The sequence below is a fragment of the Primulina eburnea genome, chromosome 18, assembly GCF_022965805.1.
Source record: "Primulina eburnea isolate SZY01 chromosome 18, ASM2296580v1, whole genome shotgun sequence".
In the NCBI taxonomy this organism is placed as follows: domain Eukaryota; kingdom Viridiplantae; phylum Streptophyta; class Magnoliopsida; order Lamiales; family Gesneriaceae; genus Primulina; species Primulina eburnea.
In genome coordinates, this window is record NC_133118.1 from 23,060,488 (window position 1) to 23,077,664 (window position 17,177).

A 17,177-nucleotide genomic window follows, 5' to 3' on the forward strand; every position below is an offset into this window, starting at 1 on the left:
AGCTTAGTTTAAAAGCTTACTTCCCTCAGTATATGAGAACACCTTCGTGGTGCATTATTTGTTTAGTTCTCACACACACACACACACACACACCGCCACCACTCATATACAGTCTTGCACAAAGACAATAAACTTGTGTATGTAGTCTTTCTCACATAGACGTTAAAGAAGTGTTGGCTGGAAGGTAATGCCTCAGTCTAGACTAGGAGTTCAGTTAGGCAGTGGGTAAGTACTAAGCTGAGAGGGTTATTATACTTGTTGTAAATAATCAAAGTCTTCGAGTGTATCCTATTCGAGGAGGTAGAAGGGGTGACGTAGGAGCAGTTGAAGTCTCCAAACATCCATAAACATATCTTGTGTACTCTAACTGTTAACCCCTAGATTTAAACTGACTTGATCAGTTCGAGTATCTATCAGTTCAGTTCTCACCATGACTGAACTGATAAATGTGAGAACTGATCCCCCTTATCTTCAATTAATTAGTTACACAAGATTAAAAGCTTTAATCGATTAGTTTTTTAAACGAAGGATTACTTCGAGTATTTTTCGCTTGATTTAATTTCAAACTCGATCTAATTCATCGGCGTAAACATTCTTAGAACACGAGCTATTGCAGCTCATCATGTTTTTAGAGGATTTTACAGATCCAACAATTGGTATCAGAGCTAGCTGTTCTAAGAAGAACATTTGAAAACTGATATTTCTTTTAAAATGTGTTTTAAAATGTTTTTAAATGGTTTTCAAAACTCTCTGATAATGTTTATATGTTTGCTGTGATATTTTTTTGTTTAGCTGTTTGCAGAATTTTTCGGTTCAACTGACAGCATAATAGCTAAACTGATCAGCAGACAAGATTTCAGTTGTCAGCTTACCAGTTCAACTGATCAACAGACGAAACCCAACTATTAGTTGAAACTGATGAGTTAAGTGGAGCTTAATCATTAAAAATGCCTCCGCTTCATTGCCTTATCAGATCAATATAGATGATCAATGCGGTTCAGCACAAGTTGAGTCCAGTTTGAGTCAGCTCGAATAGTTAGCCAGCATAGAGATCAAGTCCAAAGCAATTAGCTATTCTTATGGCAAAAGAAACTCAAAATCGATGCAGCATTCCAAGAATTCTAAGCGACCAATTTTTGGTACACTCGGTTTTGTTTTATATAAACTAACTGATACTTAATGTTATTTGATATTTGCTAATTGTAGTAGAAATTTTTTACATAAGATGGTATGATTTATATTAATACAAGGGATGAATAATGGATTAAACTAACATCATGTGTATCCAGTTAGTTTGCATGTAACTGAACTGATTTTGTCAGTTTATACGTTGTCTTAACTGCTTGAGTGTTTATTGCTTTAACTTTATTTTAAAAAATCGCGCAACGATTATATTTTTGAGTGGGAGTTTTTGATTCAGTTCTTAAGAGAGAGCTATTCCTTAAAACTGATTTTAAATTTGCTATCCTTCGAAATGAAAAATTGTTTTCAAATCGTTTTATTCAGTTGTTGAGGAGGAGCTTTTCTTTTTGCTATCCCTTGAACTGAAAGCTATTTTATTCGTTTTATTGTTTTTGATCATTTTTTATTCTAACAAAAGGGGAAAATTATTAACTGTTTAAATTTATTTTAAACCGCTTTAACTATTCAAGTTCTTGATCATCAAAAAGGGGGAGATTGTTGGAACATTTCATGTTCGCAATCTTTGTTTTGATGTTAACAAAACTTGTTTATTTGTTTCTAATGAGTTTACCTAAGTGCGCAGAAATGAAACTGATCAGGTTTTGAACTGATTAGTTACCAAGCTTAAACTGAAGCTATCGAGACGCAGACTGAAAATGCCAACTGATTGAGCAAACTGGACCAGTACAACTGAAGTATCAAGAGCAGTTCAACTAATTGTCCAGTTGATAGGTGGTTCAACATAAGACCTTCAGAAGCCTGGCCAGCTAATGAAGTGTTCAACTGATGAAGAGCCAAACTGACCAGTTCAACTGAATCAGTGAAATCAGTTTAGCTGACGAGTCAACTGATTTCACCTCACCAGTTCAACTGACCTGTTCAAAACATCAGTTAGGAGCGAAGCGGTTTGCAGATACGACAAGCTTAATCCAGCTGTGCACAAAGGTACAAAATCTATTGTACGATCAATGTACAATAAGAGACGTTGGATCAGAGCTTAAAGCCAATTGTTCCAGATATCTATTTGGGGGAACAAATTCAAACTGCAACGAATTCTTTCACTGAGTCTCACTATACATTCAGCCAAATGCCTATAAATAGAAGCTGAAGCTCAGTGAAGACGATGATGAGAATTGACAAGTGAAAAGAAGAAGGGCACGCAGATTGGATATCAGCTTACAAGAGAGAAGCAATAATCCCATATGGAACACCTAAACGTGTTATCAGCTTAGAAGCTTACTTACCTCAGTGTGTGAGAACACCTTCGTGGTGCATTTTTTGTTCAGTTCTCTCTCACACACACACAACCACTCAAATACAGTACGAAAAGGCTTGGCAGCGTTCCGAATGATCATAACGCATGATAAATAATATAAAATGATGATTTTGATTAAAGTATGATGTTTTATGATTTATGATAAAGTTTTGCAATTTGTAATGTTAAAATGTTATTTTTGGAAAACCATGATATTTTATGATTTAAAAAGAGAAAATGTATTGAGATATGTGAATTGACTGTGAAAAAAGGATGGAGGATATGTGGTGAATCCGTTTTAAGAAGGAACGGTTAACTTACAATTTTATGAGAATGTCGTGAGAGAAAAGGTGTCAGAGAGAGTCCGTTTACGGGACAAGGCCTTAGAGGGAGCCCGACGATTGTATTTCCATTGCGGTGCCTGATGCCCGTTCCCATGTGCTATGGTGAGCTAAAACTAATCAGTTGACCAGATGATAAAAGGCTAGTCACTTTCAAAGATCAAACTTCACCCAAAATGATAAATGATGTAAATCTTTACGATTTTATAATTTTACAATATATGATTTATTTATGCTTAAAATTATTTTAAATAAAAATATGATTTTAATGCCTGTGGTTGTATATGTATTATTTGCTACTCATGTTTAGAACGTGGTGAATCATTAGAATCACTAAGTTTGAATGCTGCAGGTGATGATGATATTGAGGGAGATGCTGACTTTTGAGTAGATCGAGTACCGTAGTACATTCCCGATGGACATTTATTTCCGCACTAGATTGATAGGCAAAGTTTAAAAGATTTTGTTAAGGATTTTATTACAGATTTTATGCTTTATTTTGAAGTTAATTTTGATCATGTTAAAGATAGAAGTCGAATTTTGGTAATTGACGATTTTAGGGATTTTATGCACTTGAAATTTAAATTGTTAAATTATTTTGATTTATGAAAATGTTAAGTTATTTATAAATGGTGATTTTAGAATTAATGGAAAAAAATAGTAGAATTTCAAAATAAAAAAGTGAGAGTCGTTTCATTATTACCCTTATAATAAATTGATATTCTTATTTTTGTTGCAATATGTTGCAACAACAGCCTATACTCTCACAACTATATAAAGTTAATCAATAAGTTTTAATAAATATATAAATTTAATCAATAAATTTTAATCTTATGTGCATAAATTTTATTTTAAAAATAGAGTCGGTCTCATTGAGACCGTCTCACGGATCATAATAATCTGTAAGACGGGTCAACCTTACCCATATTCACAATAAAAAGTAATACTCTTAACATAAAAAGTAATACTTTTTCATGGGTGACCCAAATAAGAGATCCGTCTCACAAATACGATCCGTGAGACCGTCTCGCACAAATTTTTACTTTAAAAATAATAATATTAGAGTTTGAAAAAAAATTAAATTCCATCGTACCAAAAACACTTGGTCCTACACTTTCTACACTTAAGTGTCATTCATATATCAATAAATAACGATTTATTTTTTAAAAAAAATATAAGTTTCACCGAGGTCATCATCCATCACAATTTCCATCGTTTTCTACCAAAATAAGAACCAAGATCAAATTGAAGATGCACCTATGTCGTTGTGATGTAGCAACATAGAGATACAAGTTGAAAAAGTAACAATGAAACAATTTTACCAAACATTCAATGCTTTGGGGGTAACCCGAGATGGGTTAACTTCAAACCACATACACGAGTTTAGGACCGTTTGTTAAAGCCAATCCACGTGCACACACATTCCCATAGTGCCACAGCATGGAGACAAAACAAGAAAGCTTTCCGTTAGCTAAATACGCTCAATCCCCCATAAACATTCTTAAAAAAATAAAAATAATTTATAAAACCGCCGACCGACCGGACGAAGAATTCATGTATCTACGTATAAAATGTTAGAGTAGATGCCCTGCAAGTCAACTGTTGACTAGGGATTTTATTGACTCGGTTGTAAAGAACAATCTTTATTTTAATATAATTCATTATTTCATGGTTCGTTATACTTTATCTGTATACCCATGCAAGCAGCATAGATAAAGTCCTTGATTATGCTTTAATACAAATGAATCGTAATTCGATATTGAAACTCATTTGTAAACACTGCATATTCTAAATTCGTTCCTAGTCGATTCAGCCGCCTAAAACAGGGATAAAGGTCGCTTGAGCTCGAGACTAGCGTCTGTGATGTTGTATACTGCGTTTCTTGGTAAGGACATAGAGATGTCCAAACATACAGATGGGTAGTCATATGATGATTATACCGAACAACCCTCCCTCGGACTTTCCAAGTGGTTATCATTCATCGAGAGGATAAGTCCGTGGTTATGATTGTACACCATTAGTCCTTATGACCCGAGACAACTCTGAGGCTCTATATGCTAGGGCTGTGCTTTGACTCGTTTACCGGCTCCAGGAGAGTCATCAGGTGGCGAGGTTGGGTACAGTCGCGACACATATAGGAGCTAGTGCATTGTAGTCGGGGATTCACCGCTCACCTACGGGTGTGGATATCCTATGTGATCTGATGTAATAATAGTGCATGGAATCTCTGGCCAGAGTATGAGATGTACGTTGGAGAAGGAGTTCTCCAATAGTACACGCGATGCCACTATTATATGTAACACATAGTTATCGAATTAATATGCAACCCTCGATGAACCAATGGTTGCAGATTCGATCGGGATATATGAGATGAAGGGACCGTACTGTACGTTAATCATAATCGACTGGTTCTTGCAGGCACTATCAGTGATACCTAGGGGATCATGGGGCGATGCTACTAGACGCTCTTACCATGATCCGATGGGTGCAATCAGAAATGGGTTCTGACATTCTTGATCAAGGTGTTGATGAATAGAATGGGGCTAACTAGGGTAAGCCCGAATAAGAATAAATGTTATTCTGAATCACAAGGAGTTGTGAACCCACGGCTAGCTGTATCCCTGAACCATTGAGGGTCACACAAGTACTGGATTGTTTGTTCCCGTTGAGAGAATAAATTCAAAAGTTGAATTTATATTATATAGTAAATTCAAGGAGTTGAATTTATGATAATTAAATTTTGAGAGAATAAATTCAAGGAGTTGAATTTATAAAATTTGAGAATTTAATTTATTAAACTCAAATGTTGGGTTTATTAAATATTAAATTTTGGAGGTGATGTAAATTCAAGTAGTTGAATTTATAATTTAAATAATAAATTCAAATGTTGAATTCATAATGTATTTAATTTATTAAGCTCAAAAGTTGAGTTGATTAATTAATAAATTAAATATGGTGGGTATTATGTTTAATGGGCTTGTAGGAGTACAAGTCCAACATAATAAATAATTAAAGTTTTAATAGGCTTTGATTAAATTAATTAAACTAGTTGGACTAGTTCAATTAATTAAATCAAGCCCATTAATATTAATTATGTAATTAGGGTTTAATTTAATTATAAATAACAAATGCAAACAAAAAAAAAAAAAACCCTAGCCACCAACCACAATTCTTATTTGTGATTCTCGACAATCACAATAAAAATTCTCCAAAATTCTTTTGCCAACTTTTCAAGAAAAGGGTTTGAGCCGTCTCTCAATTATTTCTCTCCTACGTAAAATCTCTTCTACTTTTCTAGTGCAAATTAGAAGAGGATCAAGCAATCTAGTCGTGGACTTGATAGGAGGATTTCTTGAAGAAAGTTCGTAGGGATTCATCAAGAGCCAGATCTATTATACCGGATCGGTTGGTGTCCAGTGATTTATTCACCAAAGGTATAACGATTCTAACGCCCTATGAATGTTTTGTTAAAATCATACGAGCGTCCAAACAAATTTTGATTGTCAAAATAAATAAAAATTTTAAAACTTCCGCTTCGTTTGGGCGTGTAGAAAACCGGATCCAACAGTGGTATCAGAGCCAGGTTTTCTGAATCGTATGATTTAAATTATATTGAATAATTTGTTTCTAACCACACAAGAAAATTTTCAGAAATATTGATGCACCATAAAAATTAAATTTTTCGGAAAAACAAAAAAAAAAAAAAAATTTCGCGATCTGCCCGGAACTGTTCCGGGCAGACCCCGCGCAGGGCTGCGCGCGCAGCGCGCAGCGCCCTGCGCGCAGGAACGCGCAGCGCGCGCGCGCAGCGTGCGCGCGCAGAGCGGCGCAGCGTGCGGAGCGTCCGCACGCTGCGCGCGGCGTTGCGCGCACCTGTGCGCGCCTGCGCGCACAGGTTGCTGCCACTGCCCGAAACGTTCGGGCAGCGGGCGGGCAGCGGGGGCGACGACCCGGGATCGTCTCGGGAAGCGTGCAAAATTGATGGGCTTGAATTGTTTGGGCCCGGGGTGCAATTTTCTGATTTTTCAAAATTATGGGGAAAATTGATATTTTTGAAATTGATTCAATTTTTTATTTTGGAAAATTAATTTTTGGAAAATTAATAATTTTCTTGTAAAATAAATAATTAGAATATGATTTTAATTATTTATGGTAAAAATGAGTTTTATAAGAAATCAATTATTATTGATTTAATTGGAAATTAAATAAAAGAGTTTATTTAATTTATTAAATTCTTTAATAATTGTGGTGGTTAGTGATAAAATTATTAGATATATGATTTATCAATTAATTAAATTGATGTTAATATTTGATATTAAATGCATGAAGGATGATCGAGAGCCTTGACCAATGTGTTAGGTGTATGTTAGGATATTTTACTGTTTTTATTCAATTTTATAATATTTGATATTATTAAAGTGGGCCTGGTTTATGGCCCGTTCCCACCCCATGAGATGTATCCCTTATGTGCCATGGCTATTTAAATGTAATCATTAGAAATAGTGGGAGATCAAGACTGGAAGATGGTGGGCCCGATGATCAAGATGAAGACATGTAAAATATTGGAAGCTTTTGTAATAGTTGCATTTGCATCCCTGCATTCACCTAGGTTTGGACTTAGATCCATGTATGACTCACATGGATCTAATAGTGTTGGCGATCGATCATCCTTATTTATTGTTGAATGTCATATTATGATATATGCGATATATAGTAGTATGCATGTATGTATATTATTGGATAATATAGTTGCATGAATCCGGCAAACATACAAACTCGTGGCACACGATTTTTAAATTAAAATGATGAGACAATTTTAAAATTAAAATCCCTCATTTTGAATATGATTCAAAATTTATATCAAACCGAAAAAGTAAAAATTAAAAGAGTTTAATTTTTCCTTGCCTTCCATCAACCGTGGTTGCATGTTGATCGCTACCCGCGGATAGTGTCTGGCTCATATTATTGGGGAGGCCTGTACGCCGGAAAGCTGTGACTTCCACCGGACATATGATGTGAATTGAGTGGAACTCCCATGACTTCGGCTCATATTATTGGGGGAACTCATGGCGACCGTCTACTTTAATTCAATATTGATGGGTTGGTTTGACACGTGAAAATAAACGGCGTCATATTATTGGGTCCTTATTAAACGTGAGGCAAAACACGCGGAGGTTGCATAGGGATGCAATTGTCTTCTACCTTTTAGAAATTATAATTGGCTGATATTATTCGGGATTATAATTGGCTAATTGGACTCTACGTGCCCACTAAGGAAATACGATTTCCCTTTTTCATCAGAGGGTGGTGGAAATGTCAAAATAGTGGGAGGGAGATTTATAAAATGAAATCCATATTTTATATCTTAAAATTATTTTAAAATAATCAGCAACTATTATTCTGTTTTCATGTCAGTATATTTTTCGATTTCGTCACATAATCCAATTTTGTTATTAACAAGCTAACCGAATCTAATTTTCAAGACTGGTTGGAAAATTGTTCTGAATTCAGAGAAAATAGCATACACACTAATGTCAGTCTTGTTGAACTGACAAAGCATGCAAGATGGTAGGACCATAGTATGCAAGCTAAAGTGTAACATGCTCCCTTTTACGTCAAATGAACTGTAGGGACAGTTTGAGGAAATCTTGAATGCTGCTGACATTCGAATGCGCATGCAAGAGTTGCATGGTGCATGAAACTATGCACACCATTTTAAAAGCTCATGACTACATGCATGAATGATGGGGCTTTGGCCCATGAGCATGGTGTACGTATGACTGGGCTTGCTAAGAATGTGGTGGGCCTGGAATATGTGATTCCTAATGAGTTACAAGATAACATCAATTTGTTGTCTTTATCTTCCTCATTTGACGGGGTTATGGTGAACTTTAATTTGAATAAGATAGTTGATAGCCTTGAAGAGCTAGTCAATACGCTTATAACTTATGAGATCACTATAAAACATAGAATTGTTGTTTTTCTAATGGGCCTCTCGTCAGGCGAAAAATGACCCACAAGATAAGGGAAAGAAATGTTCTGACCCTCACAAGAAAAAACAATCCCAATAAGAGGCAAACTCTGAAAGACACTTAAAAGGCTTACGAAGCACGATAAGTTAGAACATATTTATTTTACTGCAAGAAGTCCGGACATAAGAAATTATATGTGCCAGAAATGTTCTGGAAATGATAAGTGAATGTCCAAGTAAACATGATTTCAACAAAAACCAAAATAAAGTTAGATGATCCAAATCTCACACAAATATGGCACGCTAGACTAGGTCATATTTCCCAAAGAAGGATGCACAAGCTAGTGGGAGAATGCATGTTTGACTTGTCGGACATAAATTCTCTACGTGCTTGTAAATCCTGTCTAAAAGAAAAATGACCAAGACTCCATTCGATGGAAACGTGGAACGTGCGCATGGTCTATTGGATTTGATCCACACAGATATTTGTGTCCCGCTAAGTGTTAGCACAAAATATGGGCAATCCTACTTCGTTATCCTTACTGATGACCATTCGAGGTATGGATATGTTTATGAAACATAAATCTGAATCATTTGAAAAGTTCAAAGAATTCAGATCTGAAGTAGAAAATCAGCTAGAAAGAAGTATTAAGGCACTTCGATCTGATTATGGTGGAGAATACTTGAGTGCTGAATTTTTGGGTTATCTAAAAGAGAATGTGATTCTCACAGTGGACTCCACCAGCAACACCACAATTGAACGGTGTTTCTGAACATTGTAAGAGAACCTTGTTGGACATGGTTCGATGAATGATGAGATTCACTGAATTGCCTACATCGTTTTGGGGCTTTGCGCTTGAAACCGCGTCAATGTTGTTGAATAATGTCTATAATAGTGCAGTGGATAAAACACCATATGAGATATGGATGGGAAAAAATCCCAAATATTCTTACATGAGAATATGGGGATGTCCTGCTTACGTGAAGCAGACAGTGGGAGACAAATTGGATAGTAGATCCACTTTGTGCTACTTTGTAGGATATCCAAAGAATTCTGTTGGATATTATTTCTATCATCCCAATGAAGCAAAAGTGTTTGTTTCAAGAAATGCCACCTTTTTGGAAAAGGAATTTCTATTAGATAGAAAAGGCAAGATGATAGAACTTGAAGAAATTCAAGATACTCCCTCAACTATAGAAGTTGAACCCATTTCCCAAGAACCAGTAGTTGAAGTACAAGCTCCTAGAAGGTCTGATAGGGTTATTAGACCACCTGCCAGATATACACTTCTTCATGAACAAGGCCACGATGAGCCTTGTGTTGGATGTGATCCAATGAATTTTAAAGAAGCAATATCTGATACTGATTCAACCAAATGGCTTGAAGCCATGCAGTCAGAAATGGACTCTATGTATTCAAACCAAGTCTGGACATTGGTGGATCAACCTGAGGGAATCGTTCCCATAGGGTACAAATAGATCTACAAAAGAAAGCTTGGGGCGGATGGGAAGGTAGTGACCTTCAAAGCAAGGCTGGTTGTAAAAGATTATACTCAAAGGCAAGTAGTTGACTATGAGGAAACTTTTTCACCAGTTGTTATGTTTAAGTCCATTAGAATACTACTAGCCATAGCATCATGGTATGACTATGAGATATGACAAATGGATGTAAAGACTGCATTCCTCAATGGAGACATCAAAGAAGAAATTTATATGTCTCAACCTGAGGGATACACATCAGTAGGAAGTGAGCATAAGGTATGCAAACTTCAGAGATCAATATATGGTCTCAAGCAGGCATCGAGGAGTTGGAACCTCAGATTTGACAGCACTATCAAAGAGTTTGGTTTTGCTAAAAATCCTGAGGAACCATGTGTGTACAAGAAAGTTAGTGGGAGTGCAGTGACATTCCTGGTACTTTATGTTGATGATATCCTGCTCATTGGGAATGATATAGGATTACTGCAATCAACTAAAGTATGGTTAGCCAGTAAATTCTCCATGAAGGACATGGGTGAAGCATCCTATGTATTAGGAATACAAATCTATAGAGATAGATCAAAAAGGATGTTGGGGCTCACCCAAGCCACATATATCGATACCATTATAAAACGATTCTCTATGGAAGAGTCCAAGAGAGGATACTTACCAATGTGTCATGGTATTACTCTATCTAAAGCTATGTGTCCCAAAACTGATGAAGAGATAGAGATGATGACACGTATTCCATATGCGTCAGCCATTGGTAGTATCATGTATGGTATGATATCGACACGTCCTGATGTTGCTTACTCTTTGAGTGTTACAAGCAGATATCAGGCGAACCCTGGTCCAATGCATTGGAAGGCCGTGAAAGATATTCTTAAGTACTTGAGAAGGACTAAGAACTTGTTCATGGTCTATGGGGGTGGAGAATTAAAATTGGAAGGCGACACTGAATCTAGCTTCCAATGTGACGTAGATGATTCGAAATCGACCTTTGGTTTTGTATTCATGCTAAATGGTGCGGCTGTCTCTTGGAAATGTTCCAAGCAAGACACCGTTGCGGATTCCACCACTGAAGCTGAATACATTGTTGCATCTGATGCATCCAAAGAGGCAGTTTGGATGAGGAATTTTGTCTAAGAGTTGGGCGTTATTCCTAATGGAGTTGATCCAGTCCCGTTGTACTGCGACAACACTGGTGCCATTGCGCAAGCAAAGGAACCAAGGTCTCATCAGCGATCCAAACATGTACTGAGGAAGTTCCACATCATACGGGAGATTGTGGGAAGAGGAGACATATCAGTTGAAAGAGTCCCCTCTGCAGATAACGTTGTTGATCCACTTACGAAGCCCTTACCAGGACCATTGTTTGAGAAGCATCGCGAAGCAATGGGATTAAAGTTTATGGGTAGTTGGCTTTAGGGCAAGTGGGAGATTGTTAGAGTAGATGCCCTGCAAGTCAACTGTTGACTAGGGATTTTATTGACTCGGTTGTAAAGAACAATCTTTATTTTAGTATAATTCATTATTTCATGGTTCGTTATACTTTATCTGTATACCCATGCAAGCAGCATAGATAAAGTCCTTGATTATGCTTTAATACAAATGAATCGTAATTCGATATTGAAACTCATTTGTAAACACTGCATATTCTAAATTCGTTCCTAGTCGATTCAGCCGCCTAAAACAGGGATAAAGGTCGCTTGAGCTCGAGACTAGCGTCTGTGATGTTGTATACTGCGTTTCTTGGTAAGGACATAGAGATGTCCAAACATACAGATGGGTAGTCATATGATGATTATACCGAACAACCCTCCCTCGGACTTTCCAAGTGGTTATCATTCATCGAGAGGATAAGTCCGTGGTTATGATTGTACACCATTAGTCCTTATGACCCGAGACAACTCTGAGGCTCTATATGCTAGGGCTGTGCTTTGACTCGTTTACCGGCTCCAGGAGAGTCATCAGGTGGCGAGGTTGGGTACAGTCGCGACACATATAGGAGCTAGTGCATTGTAGTCGGGGATTCACCGCTCACCTACGGGTGTGGATATCCTATGTGATCTGATGTAATAATAGTGCATGGAATCTCTGGCCAGAGTATGAGATGTACGTTGGAGAAGGAGTTCTCCAATAGTACACGCGATGCCACTATTATATGTAACACATAGTTATCGAATTAATATGCAACCCTCGATGAACCAATGGTTGCAGATTCGATCGGGATATATGAGATGAAGGGATCGTACTGTACGTTAATCATAATCGACTGGTTCTTGCAGGCACTATCAGTGATACCTAGGGGATCATGGGGCGATGCTACTAGACGCTCTTACCATGATCCGATGGGTGCAATCAGAAATGAGTTCTGACATTCTTGATCAAGGTGTTGATGAATAGAATGGGGCTAACTAGGGTAAGCCCGAATAAGAATAAATGTTATTCTGAATCACAAGGAGTTGTGAACCCACGGCTAGCTGTATCCCTGAACCATTGAGGGTCACACAAGTACTGGATTGTTTGTTCCCGTTGAGAGAATAAATTCAAAAGTTGAATTTATATTATATAGTAAATTCAAGGAGTTGAATTTATGATAATTAAATTTTGAGAGAATAAATTCAAGGAGTTGAATTTATAAAATTTGAGAATTTAATTTATTAAACTCAAATGTTGGGTTTATTAAATATTAAATTTTGGAGGTGATGTAAATTCAAGTAGTTGAATTTATAATTTAAATAATAAATTCAAATGTTGAATTCATAATGTATTTAATTTATTAAGCTCAAAAGTTGAGTTGATTAATTAATAAATTAAATATGGTGGGTATTATGTTTAATGGGCTTGTAGGAGTACAAGTCCAACATAATAAATAATTAAAGTTTTAATAGGCTTTGATTAAATTAATTAAACTAGTTGGACTAGTTCAATTAATTAAATCAAGCCCATTAATATTAATTATGTAATTAGGGTTTAATTTAATTATAAATAACAAATGCAAACAAAAAAAAAAAAAACCCTAGCCACCAACCACAATTCTTATTTGTGATTCTCGACAATCACAATAAAAATTCTCCAAAATTCTTTTGCCAACTTTTCAAGAAAAGGGTTTGAGCCGTCTCTCAATTATTTCTCTCCTACGTAAAATCTCTTCTACTTTTCTAGTGCAAATTAGAAGAGGATCAAGCAATCTAGTCGTGGACTTGATAGGAGGATTTCTTGAAGAAAGTTCGTAGGGATTCATCAAGAGCCAGATCTATTATACCGGATCGGTTGGTGTCCAGTGATTTATTCACCAAAGGTATAACGATTCTAACGCCCTATGAATGTTTTGTTAAAATCATACGAGCGTCCAAACAAATTTTGATTGTCAAAATAAATAAAAATTTTAAAACTTCCGCTTTGGGCGTGTAGAAAACCGGATCCAACATAAAAGGCCACCTGGGTTGGCGGATGTATTAATACTATGTAGAAACAACCATTCCCCCATAGTCTCTTTCTCCTCTTTCAAGCTCCATACTTTCATCCCTTGTTCGTTCTGTTTCGGCCTGCCATCTGGGATAAGAAAGCGTCTAAAGTAATCTCTTCTCATATTATCTTTGGGATCTTGCAGCAAACATGGCTCTTGTTATGATCAGTTTAGTGCTTTTCCCGGCCATGGCTGGGCTTTCAGGTACCTGCTCTTGGTTTTCAGCCTTAGTGCCTTACATATCGCTTTCTTGAAGAAAAGTGAAAAGGGTCTGCAAAAGTTTTCCATTTTCGTTTCAACGTATGTTATGAGTCACTTGGTGAAGCCAAGAATTCAGTTTAGGCCCTCAGGTTTACTTCATAATTCGAGATCTGATCCGTTTTTATCCTTCTTTTTCTTTGATTTTCATCACACAGATGCGGCGTATTGCGTTTGTAGTAGTGGAGGTGACAGTACATATCAGAAGAACATAGACTATGCTTGTGGAGCTGGAGCTGATTGCTCACCGATAATTCAAAATGGGGCTTGTTACAACCCGAATACAGTGAAGGACCACTGTAACTATGCTGTGAATAGTTACTACCAGAGAAAGGGCCAAGTCACTGGGAGCTGTGATTTTGCAGGCAGTGCTACTGTCTCTCCCACAGCCCCTAGTGAGTCCCCATTAATCACCAGCTCAAATTCTGTTCCTTTCTCTGTAACAATGGCGATTTTTCTTGAATGTTTTTTTTTAAAATGTTTTTTCAGGTGCTGTTTCTGGCTGTGTTTACCCATCAAGTTCCAGGTGTGGTGTCTTTTTTCTTTTCCTTTCTGTCTTCAAACAGTTGCTGGTGTTGTGTTATTTATGATTAAATATCGAAACCTTTTGAATCTTGAAAATTACTTATCTTTGGTTTCAAGTGATATAATTAGGCTGAGGCATGTGATCTGTGATGTTGATGTACGTGTAAATATCATTTGTCTTTTATGTTACCATGTCATCAAACTTTGCACAATTTTCGACCTCTTGCAGAAAAAAGTCAAAAAGGACTTAGCCCCCTATAACTTTTTGTGTTCTCGAATCGGGATAGGTTGAAAATTTATCTTTGTATTTCGAAATCTTTGTCAATCAGTATCATTTTTACAATTTTCATTTTCACTTTAACTGATGATCTTGGCTCTTGGCTTCGTCACTATACTAATCCAACTCAACTCTTTTGCAGCAACGTCGGTAGCAGCACGACACCATCGACCAACCCAACTATAGGAGGAACCCCAACTATAGGAGGAACCCCAAACACGGGCGGCGGCACCACAATAGGCACAATGCCGAGCTCTACGACTCCAGGCATCAGCCTCGCACCGTTGGGTGGGACCGGCTTTGGCAACACGGATACTAGCAGGGCAAGTGTGACTCCACTATCATCCCACAGCACTACAATCTTTATGCTCCTCTCTTTAACTCATTTACTTTCTGGCTTGATGGCCTCGAGAATCTAAGGAAAGTAGACCAAAGGAGTGCTCAAGATTCGATATACGACCTTCATGGATGGGGATTGATTCTGCTAGCTAGAAGAATCTGCTTTTGTTTTGGAAAAGAAAAGTGGGAGAATTAGATTCCCTTATTTGGGTGTAGTTCGAATATTTTCTCACCTGTTTAGATTTTTCCAATACATCTGAACAGAGAGGTAGTGATGTTTAAATTTGTCCCAATTCGTTTTATGCATACAATGAAAAACAATATTTTTGTTATAAAAAGTAAAATAATACTAATGAATTTAGTTGGATCGATAATTTGTCTCATAAAATTGATCCTTAAGATGGTTTACACAAGAGTTTTTGTGTATGTTATTTGGTATGTTTTTAACTTGTATGATTATTGTGTTTACTATTTTATAATATCTTGACGCATATAAAACAGTCTCACAGATTAATTTTGTGAAACCGTCTAACGATAAATAGATTTCGACCCGACCATGAAAATGTAATATTTTTTATGTAAAAAATAGAACTTCTAACTATGTGTGAACGGGGTCGATGAGACCTTCTTATAGGATACCTACCTACTCATATCTTAAATATATTTACGAAATCTTAATCAATCATGATCACCAAATGATATAATAATAAAATTTCAATTCATACAATAGTTATCTATACATTTTCATCATGTGGGTGGATATCAAGTTTAATGCATGTCGTCATCATCAAGCACACCAAACGATACCTTATTCCATCTGTTGTAGAATATCCAAACGAATGAAACATAAATAACAATATCAGTTGTTGAACTATAGTTTAAAATAAGAAATAAAAATACTTAAAACTATAGTTATACATTCGTTCCGAAAAATGGCTTCCAAAGTAACAACATAGAAGAAATATGCAGCCTGAATCTTGAACCCTCGCAATATGACCATATTTCCTATGGGGATTATGTCCCATTTAGAGGAGCCTCAAAGGCAGTATTTATTACAAACCGATTAAACACTACGTAATTTGCAAACTATTCAAATATTTTCGTTATTTATCCTCTTTATCCAAATCATCAAAATATGTTTATGGAAATTATAATAGATGAAAAAAAATAAAGAGATTAAGTCTTTAAAGACTTAGTGATGGCAGATAAATAACATCATGTGATTTCAATAAGAGTAGGTCTTTTGTGAGACGCTCTCACGGATATTTATTCGTAAAATAAGTCGATCATGCTCATATTTACAATAAAAAGTAATATTTTTGGTGGATGACCCAAATAAAATATCTGTCTCACAAAATTAACCTTTAGACCGTCTCACATGAGTTTTTGTGTTATGAACATACACTTTAAAATAAAAAGATGAATATAACCAATGGTTGCGATATGAAAATATCAGGTGGATGATACGATCAATAGGTGTAACAACTAATATGCACACGTGTCGGATGTCAATAAAATATGCTGATACGATATTGTTAGACTTAATTTAATTGTGGTGATGAGAGTCAAAACTAGTAGGCCGTGATAGTAAAAACAGAAGACAACATAAATAGCAGAAGCACTCGTATCACTAAAACAGAAGCAGTACTTATCGAGTACTGAACGGCTTGTAAAAGCAGAACATAGCCTAAGTAGAAGCAGAACTTAACGTCTTTCGTTTTGAATGATACAAGTAGTAAATGTTATCGTAACTTTACATAGTACTAGTATTAATTGCACCATTTAATGTTGTACGAAGATATTTAAGCGCCTTATTAGTTTTGGTATAAAACTAAGACTGATTATTCTGAAATTTTTTGCAGGATCCTTTTTCGGTGATATAACTGATTTACTCAGAAGTCAAAGAAGTCGTTTTATTTATAGACGTTGGATTCAAGATTTCTATATATAAAAGGATCAATCCAATATAGACAACAACGATGATCACTATCAATTAACACATTCTTTATCTTCAAGCTCAATATACAGAAAAGCACAACACTCTTTATAGCAGATATCTGATCTTTTGAGATCATCTT

General features: G+C 36.2%; 1 protein-coding gene across 1 annotated transcript; it reads left to right on the top strand.

Annotated features, from left to right (window-relative positions):
- The first annotated feature begins 4,142 nt into the window (after positions 1-4,142).
- On the top strand, positions 4,143-15,401 carry LOC140820261 (PLASMODESMATA CALLOSE-BINDING PROTEIN 1-like). Its single transcript, XM_073180600.1, has 5 exons — positions 4,143-4,351; positions 13,668-13,904; positions 14,117-14,353; positions 14,448-14,484; positions 14,903-15,401. The coding sequence occupies exons 2-5, from the start codon at positions 13,850-13,852 to the stop codon at positions 15,177-15,179; spliced, it is 606 nt and encodes a 201-aa protein (XP_073036701.1). The 5' UTR covers positions 4,143-4,351; positions 13,668-13,849; the 3' UTR covers positions 15,180-15,401.
- Positions 15,402-17,177: the final 1,776 nt, after the last annotated feature.

Bases quoted from the DNA above. Each gene is read 5' to 3' on its own strand.
- LOC140820261 (XM_073180600.1), top strand. From the start codon at position 13,850: ATGGCTCTTGTTATGATCAGTTTAGTGCTTTTCCCGGCCATGGCTGGG. The intron at 13,905-14,116 runs GTACCTGCTCTT...TTCATCACACAG, and splicing joins GGCCATGGCTGGGCTTTCAG to ATGCGGCGTATTGCGTTTGT. The intron at 14,485-14,902 runs GTGTGGTGTCTT...ACTCTTTTGCAG, and splicing joins GTTTACCCATCAAGTTCCAG to CAACGTCGGTAGCAGCACGA.